Source organism: Nicotiana tabacum, chromosome 8 (genome assembly GCF_000715075.1).
Source record: "Nicotiana tabacum cultivar K326 chromosome 8, ASM71507v2, whole genome shotgun sequence".
NCBI classification, from domain to species: Eukaryota; Viridiplantae; Streptophyta; class Magnoliopsida; order Solanales; family Solanaceae; genus Nicotiana; species Nicotiana tabacum.
Genome location: NC_134087.1, coordinates 77,768,431 through 77,780,990, shown reverse-complemented (window position 1 = coordinate 77,780,990; position 12,560 = coordinate 77,768,431). Strand labels below are relative to the sequence as shown.

At 36.8% G+C, this 12,560-nt stretch overlaps 1 protein-coding gene across 1 annotated transcript; it reads right to left on the bottom strand.

Annotated features, from left to right (window-relative positions):
- Nucleotides 1–11,642: 11,642 nt before the first annotated feature.
- Nucleotides 11,643–12,560, bottom strand: LOC107793903 (putative calcium-binding protein CML19). The gene has a single exon (XM_016616347.2). It carries the CDS (start codon nt 12,373–12,375, stop codon nt 11,764–11,766), a length of 612 nt encoding a protein of 203 aa, XP_016471833.2. The 5' UTR covers nt 12,376–12,560; the 3' UTR covers nt 11,643–11,763.

Sequence of the window (12,560 nt, the reverse complement as noted above, 5' to 3'; positions counted from 1 at the left end):
AATAGAACATCCAATGGAACCAATATTAGTAACAAATTCCATAACTTAAGCCATTTAGGCATATTATCAAACACCTTGTAGGCATAAATATCTACATCTCATCACCATATAGTTAGTTCATCTAATTACCACCATTCATCAACAATTTATCTCACCATCATGATTAACCAATTTATAACTTTCAACATCACATATATGACCATCCATCCACACCCTACCAACAAAGTTTCATTAAATAAACATCTTTCAATCATTATAATAGTTGTGTAATTAAATTGGGAACTTATGGTTTTCAATCACCATACCAAGAGTTCCAATACTTATTCATACTCATATTCCCTTAATAAATCCATACATGTAAGTCTAAGGGTGTAGGATTACCTTTTTGGAAGAAATCTTGCAAAACCCTCATTTGAGTTCTTGAAGAAATCCCTTAAAGATCTAAGTATTTTATGTATAGATTTCATCAATACTGGTGTATAAATGATGGAATTCACACCAAGATAATGGGGATTACTTACCTTGAAGATGGGAGGGGTTGGAGGTCTTGAGAGGGTGGAGGAAAACCCTAAATTTTTTCCAAATAAAGTGGCAAAAATAACCCCCGAAGGTTTTATATCAAAATAGGGTCAGGTTAAAACAAAATGAAGATTTTCACAGCCGTGGTGCATGGGGTGCCGCGTGGGGCAGCGTGGTAATGAAATATGTATCTAGGAATGAAATTTGGCGGTGCTCTGATAATCTACACAGCCGCAAGGTGCGGTAGTGCAAAATTCTGCCAGCGTTTGGTAATTTGGTCATAACTTCTGGTAGGAGTGTCCAAATAACGAACGGTTTGAAGAGTTAAAAACTAGACTCAAAGATATTTAATTTGATAGGTTGTGCATAACATAATACCTTATATAAATATAGATATGCTCATCCAAAATATAGTCTTGTGCGTGCTCATTTAGAATTTTAGTCTATCATGTAATTTTCCAACTTGGCTTAGACTTAGGTCTTTCCTTGGGCCCCAAATCACTTATGATATGCCTCGTACATTTATTATCATAACCAATTGATAACCATCACATTAATATTCATTTAATGCATCCACAGCTAATTCAAATTTACGGGGTGTTACACGTCTAATCATGTCTTAGGATATTGTTTAACAATATTGCCCTTATTTGTGTTTGAGTCATGCTATTTACATGCATTATCTGTGGAGGTGAACCTGAGCCTCTTATTTGCTATTTCATGCTTTTATTTGTTGAAGTCTTATGTGTTCTTGCTTGTCGCCTTAGTATTTTCCCCTTTAAACCTTAAGGGTTTGTCTAGAACTGCCTATAGGTAGAGGTCCTAATTTCCTCTAGGAACATTAAGAAGGGACAGGTAATAACACACATAGGGATCGCTAAGCAACACTCACTTAAATAACCGCTAGGGGGTGGGAATGGGTAGAATGGGATATGATGACTACGCTTTAATGTCACGTGTAGCCCCTCATTGAGGAGTGTTTACCGGACATTGCGTGGGGTGATCCTGTAGGCTAACCAACCTAGGACCCCTCCTTTCCCAAATTCCTTTTGCTTAAAATTTCATTTTTTTATGTACACAACTTATTCAAATCCTTTGTCTTATTATCTGAGTCATACAATGTCCAACATGCTTTATTTGCAACTGCTTGTTATAACTATTTATTTGTTAAAGGACTAATTCATAAGTATAAGTTCGGCCGGGACCCACCGTTGTGGATCGAGAGGGGTGTCTAACACCTTCCCCTCAAGGTTATTTCGAGTTCTTACCCTAAATCTCCGGTAATGCAAACCAATCCAAGAGTTAATCGCTCTAGGTGCCCTAACGCGCCATAATCCGTTAGGTGGCGACTCTTTAAAATACCCAAATCTCAAAAGGAAATGAATTATTACCTCCATGTAATGTCGAAACCCGAACTTCTCTCCGCGGAAGGAAAAAAGGGGCGCGACAATTGTATCCTTCAACTTGGTGTTATGCATAACACGCATATACCTATTATTTATTCTTATGTCTTTCTGTTTGTTAAATCTTTTTTGGTTATTGAAAAGTAAACTTGGAAGTTAAATTATTCATATAGAACATCAAACTATCACGCTATTGTCTTGTTATATTCCGTAATACTAATATATTATACAATTCAACTAATTTTATTCTGTTTAATTCACAGATAAAAGGACTTCATATTTTGAGACAAAAGGTATATGTATATAGGTAAATTAAATTTTATACCATCAGTAATTATTAATTATCTCTATTACACATAATTATTTCATTGTAGGTGCATACTATGAAATTGACAATGATTTACTAGCCATCCTAAGAAACTTATATGATAATCGAATTAGCATACAATTTCTACAAAATAGTATTTTATTCGACAATTGGTGGCGGAGGCAGGACTTTCGTTAAGGGGTTCAAAAAAAATTATTAAAAGAGAATGTGCCCAGCAAGAGTTGAACCAATAATATATAAAGTACAATGTATATGTACCACTGAGCTATGTTAAGGGGATTCAAAATATAATATATAAAAGTACAAGCTGAATTTTATCTTATATGTACAATGTATTTTTCGATGAAAGGGGGTTCGAGTGAACCTCTTCCGCCCCTAAATCCGCCCCTTTCGACAATAACTTTTTGATGTACCAATTTAATTATTTATGTACAACTAAAACTACAATAGTGACTACAATCAAGTCATCTTTTTTTGCTAAGAAAGCTTTTATATTAAAACATAACTAGTGCATTACAAGGTTTAGAACTAAACGTAGAGTTACAGTTCATATTACATCATTAGCTAGCAGCGGTAAAGCAAAAGTAGGTGGATCATCAAAAAGGATAACATTAGTAGTTCGGAAATTTTTGGTTGTCTTCACATGCTTGGCTAGTGCATCGGCCACAATATTGCCTTCCCTAAATGTGTGTTGTAGCTGAATCACCTGGAGATCCTGGAGCATCGACATGCATTCAAAAATGACATGTGAGTATTTTAGTGGGATGGTATTTAGGATGTGAATAAGTAACTGAGAGTCCGTTCCACTTGTAATGATCGTAAATTGCGATGTTTGCTAGTTGTAGCCCATGGTATAGGGCAAGTAGTTAAGCTTGAAGAATATCGGTGTGGCTCAGTGGCTTAGTGAACCCATATACCCAAGCACCAGAGGCATTACGAAAAACTCCAGCAGCTCCCCCCATGTGATTATGTTTGTCAAAAGCCCCATCAATATTTAACTTATAGAAGCCTTGGGGCGGGGGCTGCCATTTTATTGGAGTAACAGTAGTTATCTTTTTTTTTTTGGATTCACTGAAGAAGTGAGATAGTAATATTGGGCTGCCTGGTTGTATACATTAAGGGGATTAGCATTAGCAGTTGTGTTATTGAAGATATTATTATTACGATTGGTCCAAATATACCAAAAAGTAATGGGAACTAGAATATAAGATGGAATTGTATTAGTATTAGTGGTGGTGGGCCGGCAAATTTGTTGGATCCAATTGAGAGTGATTTGTGATGGCAGTTGGAGGTTTAGGTAATGTCATATGTCGTATACTATGGTGCAGTTGAAAAATATATGAAAAATATCTTCAGGTGCTTGTCTGCAGATTGGACAGGTGGGATCATTGGTAAGATTTCGATTAAATAGAAATGTAAAGGTTGGTAAATTGTGTTGTAGCATGAGCCAAAGAAAGTGCTTAATTTAGTTGGTAGAATGTATTTTCCATATCCAAGTTATGGGTTTTGGAGGATGTTGTGTAGGTGGAGGTGGAGTTAGGAAGGTATAAGCAGTGGAAGTGGAGAAATTTCCGCTGGATGAGGGGTGCCAAAAGTTTTGGTCATTAGGTGTGGCTATTGGGTTTAGTGAAATATGACGAATGAGTGAGAGTAGATGGTGTGGTAGTGGAAAGGATGATGTTTGGAGATTCCACAAGCCATTTGGAAGAATTGAGCTCAGTGAAAGTTTGTCCTCATTGTAATTGAGAGGACCATGTATGAGTTGGCGTAAAGTTTGGTGCGTAGGTAACCAATAGTCAGACCATAATTGAATTTGGATACCAGTGGCGATATTCCAGCCTAGTCTTTGTTTGAAGTAGGGTTTTGGCCATGCTTTTCCAGATGTAGGAAGCAGAGGTTATTTTAGGGTGAGGGAAGTGAGGGTGAGGTTGATTGAGATAAGATTGGTATTTAGAATGTAGGGTAGTGGCCCACTGAGTGGTAGTATTTTAGTAATAGCGCCAAAGGAGGGCCATTATTAAAGAGAGATTTTTGGGATACAGTTTTTGGATTCTTAACCCCTCAGAAGCTTTAGGAGTAATAAGTTTGTCCCAATTAATAAGGTGAATCTTTCGTTTAGCAAGAGAAGAGCCCCAGAGAAAGTTTCTTCGAATTCGTTCTAAATTGTTTATTGTCTTGATTGGGAGAATATTTATTTGCATGGCATATGTGGGGATAGCATTTAGAAAAGATTTGATGAGGGTGGTTCTGCCATCAAAGGAAAGGAAGTTTTGTTTCCATCCTATTAGTTTCCTAGTCAATTAATCTATTAGATATTGATAATTAGTAGAAGTTGGTGTTGTGTTGGTGATAGGCAGGCTTAGATATTTCTTAAAGTTAGTGGTGGGTTGGATATTTAATAGTGTGAAAAGTATATTTTGGGTATGAGTAGGAACATTTTTAGAAAAAAGGAGTTTTGATTTTGCAAAGTTAATACATTGCCCTGAAAAGAGGTGGAATTGGTTGAAGATATTGCTGATTGTGTGTACATTTTTTTCAGTTGCTTTGGCAAATAAGACTAGGTCGTCGGCAAATAGTAGATGTGAAAGGGGAGAAGATTTTTGTGATAATTTAACTGGTGACCATTGTAAGCAATCAACAACATGGTCAATCAACCAGGAGAGTGATTCCATGCAAATGATAAAAAGATATGGGCTTAAGGGGTTTTCCTGCCTGATGCCTCGCGTTGGTTGGAAGAAATTGGTAGGTTTGCCATTAACTAGTATTGATATGGTAGATGTTGAGACACATGACATGATTAGTTTGATTAAAGGTGGTGGAAAGTTTAGTTGATGTAGTGAAAAGCGAATAAAGGACCATTCTAATCGATCAAAGGCTTTCTCGAGGTCGATTTTTATTATCATGTTTTCAATTTTTCCTTTTTGTTTTTTGAAGGAGTGTACTGATTCCTGTACTATGATAGCATTATCAATGACACGTTTACCTAGTACAAAACTACTTTGTGCAGGACTAATAATGGTAGGTAGATAAGGTCTAATACAATTAATAATAATTTTAGTAATTATTTTGTAAATTGTATTACAGAGGCTTATGGGATGATATTGAGCAATAGTTTCTGGATGATGAACCTTGGGGATTAAGGTTAGAAAAGTTTGGTTGAGATCAGCTGAGATAGTAGTTGTAGAGAAAACATCAATACACATATTGGTAACAACTATTTTAGTGTCTTCCCAAAAATTTTGGAAGAAATAGGGATGTAGGCCATCTGGCCCAGGTGCCTTGAATGGTTTGAAAGAAGATATTGCTTTGTAAATTTCATTAGGGGTAAGATGGTTAGTGAGATGTTGGTGTATATTATTGAGTAAGACATTATAATGATAATGAGGATAAGAATGCAGAGTTAATAGGAGTTGAGTAGTGTATAATGATTGAAAGTGGTCAATAATCGTATTGTGAATGATGTTAAGATCAAACTTCCAATTTCCTACTCTATCATGTAGCCCAAGGATACGGTTGCATCGACGTCTGTGGATAGTTGTAAGGTGGAAAAATTTGGTATTTACGTCTCCTTCGTTTAACCATTGAACCCAAGACTTGAATTTCCAAAAATCTTCTCCAGCGTTTAGAATGATATCTAATTCCATTATTAAACGATTTTCTAGGTTGTAATGGAATGAGTTTTTTCGATTAGGGTTCATTCGTTGGATGCCTCCAATTCTGGAGAGTAGTATTTTTTTTTGTAGAATATATTTCCAAATGTGTGGAGGTTTCATTCTTTAATTTGATTAGTAAAGTTGTTAAGAGAGTTGAAATACAAGTTACTAGAGTGTCAATGTGACGACACTATGTGCTGGAAATCTAGATGGCTAAGCCACATTTTTTCAAACTTAAAATTAGAGGTGGGTTTGGGAAACGGTTTTTGTAAGTTAAGTATTAGTGGACAGTGATCAGAGTGAGTACGTGGTAGATGTAGCACAAAAGCATCTTCATATAAATTGATCTAAGGTTCATTGGCAAAATATTTGTCTAATATTTTAAGAATTAGTTTGTTTTTTTTTGGTTTGCATTAGATAGATGGGTATTAGTAGTTATTTTAGGTTTGTTGGTCCATGTGAAACGGGACCCAATAAAACCAATGTCTACCATGTTAATAGAGTTAAGACAATTGTTAAAAGTAGTCGTAGTATTTGGTCTAATAGGGTTGCCCCCAAACTTATCAAATGTTGAACATAATTCATTAAAATCCCCACATAAGTGTCAAGCTAAATTTTTAATGTGATTATTGAATTCTATAAGGGTTTACCATAAAATTTTCCTATTAACATATTGGTTACTAGCATAAATAACTGATAAAAACCATTTGGGAGAAGATTGACTAACCTGAACAGACGCATGGATTTCTTGACTGGTAATGGCCACTGGATCCACAGTGAGTTCATGTGCTCGCCATAGCATAACTATGCCGCCTGAGTATCCATGCGCAACAACTTGTATGAGATCAGTAAAGTCAAATTGTTGAAGTAGGGACATATGATCTTGCATCTTTATCTCTGTGAGGCAAAGTATAGATGGGTTATTTCATTGTAGTAGAAATTGTAGGTTCTGATGAAATTCCAAACTATTTGCTCCCTTACAGTTCCATAGCATAATCTTCATAATGTGTTGGGTTCCCTCTTGTGGTAATGAAAGCTCTAGGTGCATGAGCAGGTGGGGAGGTTGATACAGGGCCTGTGGCAGCATTGTGTCTCTCAGCGTGGGTATCATGAGGACCACATATTTGTCCTCCAAGGAGTAAGGGTCGAGACGGACATTCAACGATGTCTTTTCCAAACGTGGTGGAATGTAGATCAAAAATTTTCTTTCTATATTTTCTGGCATGGAGATCGTTAGTGATTCGTTCAGTGTCAGTGATTCCATGAACATCTCCGGAGCATCTACCTCTTCTTCTTGTGCTTGTTGATGATAAAATTCCTCCATTGGTGACAATGGTGGTGGTGTTGGTAGGAATATCACTAGTACTTGCTCCTGACATGGAGACAGTGGGTGGAATGGTTCCACCACTTGGTGGTGGTGAGGAACAAACCATGGCAAGCCGTTGTGAGGTTGGTGCGTATTCCAATAGTGGTAGTGTTGTTGGAGATGAGCATTCCATTGATGGGTGTTGAGCAGTTGTGTTTGGAACTCTAGAGTAGTGATCTCCTGTTATTGTAGTATTTGTATGGCAACTTCGTAGTACATAGGCATGAAGATGCCTTGTTAATTTGTTAATGCTTCCGTGTTGTTCGGAAGAATCGCTGCTTGTTGTTGCATCAAGGAGATGTCTGGCAGAGGTGGGGGAAGAGTGATGTGTGGTGGTAGAAGGAAGCTTGGTTGAGCAGGAAGGTAGTTGTAATGATGTTGAAAGTTGTTTGGTGGGGGGAATATGGGAACTGGTGGTAGTGGTGTAATTGAGAGAAGAAGAAGTGGAGGTAGTAGGGTGTATTAAGCAATATGCATGTGGTGGTGGTAGTGTCGTTGGTGTCTGTGTGAGTGGCGACGATGATGTTGGTGTTGACGGGGATACATTGGTGATTGTGGGGGAATTTATGTGTGAAAGTGTAGTGTGTACGGTAGAGTGAGTATTGGGAGTGGATGTAAGGATATTTGAGGAGGAGGGTTGAGTAAAGGTATAGTTGGGGTGATCGATGACTGTTGGTTGGAGAGGCGGTGAGGTCAGTGGTGGTGTAATGGCTGAAATGACTGGGGTATTGTCATGGTCATTTTTTGAGAGGTCTACGAGATACAGAGTTATGATGAGGTTGATGGAAGGAAAATTGTAGGTTTGAGGAGTCATCAATGGAGTGGCGATGTGGAAGGTATTGATTCGGAGTATCGATTGTGGTAATTACTTGTGGCAGTGGAGAAGAGGTGTAATTATTTTCTATACCATCGAAAGTGTATGGTAGTGAAAGAGTGGAAGAAGTAGGCGTAGGGGAATGTGTTATAGGTTCATGATTATTTTCATTGTATGGGGTAATTGGAGTGTGATGAGTGTTGATTATGTTTAGCAAGGGAAGAAAGGAGTTATTGGAAATGGTGGTTTACATGTTGGGGTGTGGTGTAGTATAGGTAGGGGTGACATGTGGCGGTGCAACGTGTTATTTTTGGCTGCATGGGCGTTGCATGTGGTGTGAGTTTGTGTTGGGTGGTAGTGTAGGTTGTATAGGGTTTGATGATGATGATTGTTTGGAATTGGTAAGTGAATTAGTCATTGTAATTGGAGAATCAATTTTGGGGGTCTTTTTTGTTGATTTATTTTTGTGTTTTGTAAGGTTATTAATGAGAGTATTATTTTTGTATTTTTGACGACGTATTAGAGGGTGCGTGGGTTGGGTATCAGCTGGTATTGTATGGGAATGAAAAAAGGTACTATTTAGATAGCCATTTGATGGTGGGGTAGGATCATTAGGAATGGTAGGCAATGTGGTCATGTGAGGGTAATGATTGAGAGGGATTTCGGCGGGTGGCATGGCAGGTGCGGTAGCAGGTACTGATTTTGTAACAGGAAGGGGTGTGTCTATAATGGTAGGTTGTGTATAGAGTTCAGGTTGTTTAGTTGAGTGGTATAGGCAAATCTATTAGATAGAGAAATGGTATTTGGTGGGCTAGGTTTAGTGGTCTGGGGTAGAAGGGTGGTTTTGGTTGGAGAAAAAAATTATTTATTAGATGGATTACGTGTAGGTTTGGTATAGGAAATTGTTTTTCATTCATCTTGGGTAGGCGATAAGACTTGGGTAAAGTAGTTTGATTAGCAGTGTGTGTGTTAGGTGTGATATTGGGATATTGAGAATTAGTATGGTCTAAGCATCCACAAGCGGTGCAAATGGAAGAAGCATCTTCGTAGTAAATTTGTTGTAGGTATGATCCTAATAACACATTTTTTGGTAACGGTGTATCAAGTGGTGCGAGGATGCATGCAAGTAGCAATTTTTTTGAGAATTTCCAAGTCATAATATTCAGTGGGTAATTCTTGTAAACGAATCCATATAGTAGATAAGCTAAGATTAGTAGTAGTCGGATTAAACTTTGGCTCTCATTGGCGAATAGTAAGGTATTGGGATCCAATAAACCAAGGTCCATTGTGGAGGATATTATTATAGTTAACAGGGTTTGTTACTTTTAATAAATAATAGTCATAATCTAAATCAATGAGAATAAGAGGTTCATTGAGTTTCCAAAGTTGTTCTATTTTGTGTTTTAGAAGATGGTAATAGGTATTTTTTTGCCAAGTAATTTTATAATAAAAGCTTGGTTCCATGGGCGATAGAGTCGAGATTTGTCACCGTGGGTTATGGGAGTAAAATGTGGGCGATTAGTTTTGTTTTCTATTTCATCCTCTAATGTAAGTTTGGTAAGGAACTCCGTGTCAAAATTAGTAGGCACAGGGGATGGTTGGGTAAAGAGACTTGCTTGTTCAACTAAGGATTAGTTTGTTATTGGTTGTGAAGACTTTGATTTGCGAGTGCTACGATCTAACTGGTCCATTTCTTCGTCCGTCATTTGCTAGGCATCCGTTACTTGCATGTTATTCATTGGTAAGGGAGGGTGGTGAGTGGTTGGAAAATGAAGTTTTCTCACTCTAGAAGTCTAGTGAGAAGGAAGAGAAAATTGAGATCTCTTGTTACAATCAAGTCATTCGAATAGGCTGGCTATTCATTAATTTCAGCTTGTCATTTCCTTTCCAAATTTTCAGTTACTCATTATGCAAATCAATATTATCTATACTATTTTAAAAGATCTATAGTGATATAGACACGCGTGCAAGACGGACGTGGTTTTACAGGTTGTTTTTATTCACAAAGTTGTTAGTAATATTTTAAGAAAGTAAAAGTTTATACAGTTGATCTTGTTGATTGGGTCTGCATTCATTAACACCTTTGATTAATAGTGTGAAATTAAAAAATAGTCAGATTTATAAGTGGTAATTGAAAAATAGTCAGAGTTTCAAAATTAATCGAATTTTAGTCATTTTTATGTAAAGATAAATTTGAACGAAAATAATGTTCAAAATCTGGAAAATATTCCAGCATAATATACTGGAGTTCCAGCATAATATACTAGTCCAACATAATATGCTGGAAATTCATACGCAGGTGATCCAATCTCCAGTATATTATGCTGAAACTTTCTGTGTGCTGGAGTTCCAGCATAAGATGCTGGGAGTTCATACACAGGTACATCAATCTCCATTATATTATGCTGAAACTTTCCATGTGCAAAATAGTGGCTATTTTTCAATGGCTATACAAACACTGACTATTTTTTAATTACTAGTCTGACAACTGACTAGCCCGTGCTATTTTAACTTGATCAATAATGCAGGTTGACCAGCAAACGCCGGCCTACTGTGGCAATAGCAGGACAGAATTTCAGCCGTTACCGTCCATTTCCATGGACTTTCTTATTCGCGCGTGCATATTGTGCAGTGAACTTGAACCCTCAATAGTATGTAGCAAAAGTCAGAATGCCTGCGGGGAATTTCAAAGTCAATGATTCTCAAAAATGCCAAATATATGAAAGTGGACTTTTCTTAATATCAGGTCAGCCAAAAGTGGCTAAGTTCTCCTTATTATATCCTCACAAGTTTTGCGCTAACCAATAACCATGGTCACATTTCAGTAGCGTGAAACTAAAGAAATCACTTCATTCCAAATGAAGTAAATACTACGAATCAATTTATCTAATTTTCAGTTTGATATTCAATATTAATTTGATACTTTTTTGGAAATTGAGAAATTACATACCAAATTACTATGTAAAGAAATCTTTTATAGATAAAAATACTTCAATTATTTAGCAAAAAAAAGTATCTAATGAGAAAATTCTCCCCAAATAACTGTTTGATCCCGGGACCAGGGGTAAAGTCACCTTTTGATTAACCACCCTTCATCGAAATATTACGAAAAATTACATTGTGTATATAAGTAAAATATTGACTTTAGATATATATAACATATATTGAACACCTTTTTATCGTAAATTTTTTTTACTTCTTGCAAATCTGAATGCCTTGAGAAATTTTTTAGGCTTGGCCGCTGCCAAGAATGTACAGATATATGGGAATCCAATTAGATTTGAATTTGATGGATTCGACCTCAAAATTTTTAGCACTACACTTATTGATCTACTCTTAAAATTATAAGTTCATAACATGATGATATAAGGTGGAAAATCAAATCCTTCTGATATGACACCATCCCCCAAATATCAAGCAAACCTCTATGACCTATTCCACACTAGTATTTTGGAGCTGGAAAAGTACTTATAAAGAGACTGAGACTCACTTTTTTCATACTCAACTGCAAATTATATTGCTTTACTTCCAAGTATATATGTAGAAATATGGTGTCAAATACATACAAACAATTAATTTGCAATAACAATCAAGTAATGAATAACAATCTTGATAACAATAGAATCCATCAACCAGAATTATTTTGAGCTCAAACGGCATGAGAATATTTGTACTTTAAACTAGATCTTTTTAAACTCCATGTTCATCATAATTTTGAACTCATCAAAGTTAAGAACTCCGTCACCATCAAGATCAAATCTTTGAATCATAAATTTGCAATTATCAACAGAGGTAGACTCACCAAGTCTACTCAACATCCTCTTCAAACTCTTAGGAGTAATTTGACCAGTTCCTTCCATTTCATACATCTCAAAAGCTCCTCTTAACTCACTCTCCTTACTTTTTTCCTCCACGTCACCTCCTTCCATTAATTTACTAAAATCCTCTAACCCTAACATCCCATCTCCGTCCGAATCCGATAGCCTCACCGCCATCTCTGCCTCCTCCTCCGTCAGCTCCCCTCCTACCGCCCTCACGCACCGCTGTAGCTCCGCTGGCGACACTTTTCCATCTCCGTCCTCGTCAAAGTACGTAAATACCCTCTCTAAATGATCGCTATTTTCATTGCTAGTATTGATTATACTCACAGAAAGAGTACTAGTACTGGCCGTCTGATCAATAACCTCATCGTCCTTGATTATCATCGGTTTTTTGGGTGAAAATCTATTCCTTAATCTTGAAAAAAGGAACTTGTTATTTTCTGCAGAGCTAGAAGTAGCCTCCATGCACATGCTATATGCAAAATCCGACCTTAGTATCGTAAAAACAAAAACTAGCTAATTTGTAATATGAGAAGCAGAATATGATAATTAAGTGTATAAACGTTAGTTCGACTTGACCAAGAACAGTTTGGAATTTTTTGTAAGAAAGATGGTTGTTGAATGAGAATAACAATTGGTATTGAGATGAAGGAAGA

Coding starts and splice junctions, on each gene's coding strand:
- LOC107793903 (XM_016616347.2), bottom strand. CDS start 12,375: ATGTGCATGGAGGCTACTTCTAGCTCTGCAGAAAATAACAAGTTCCTT.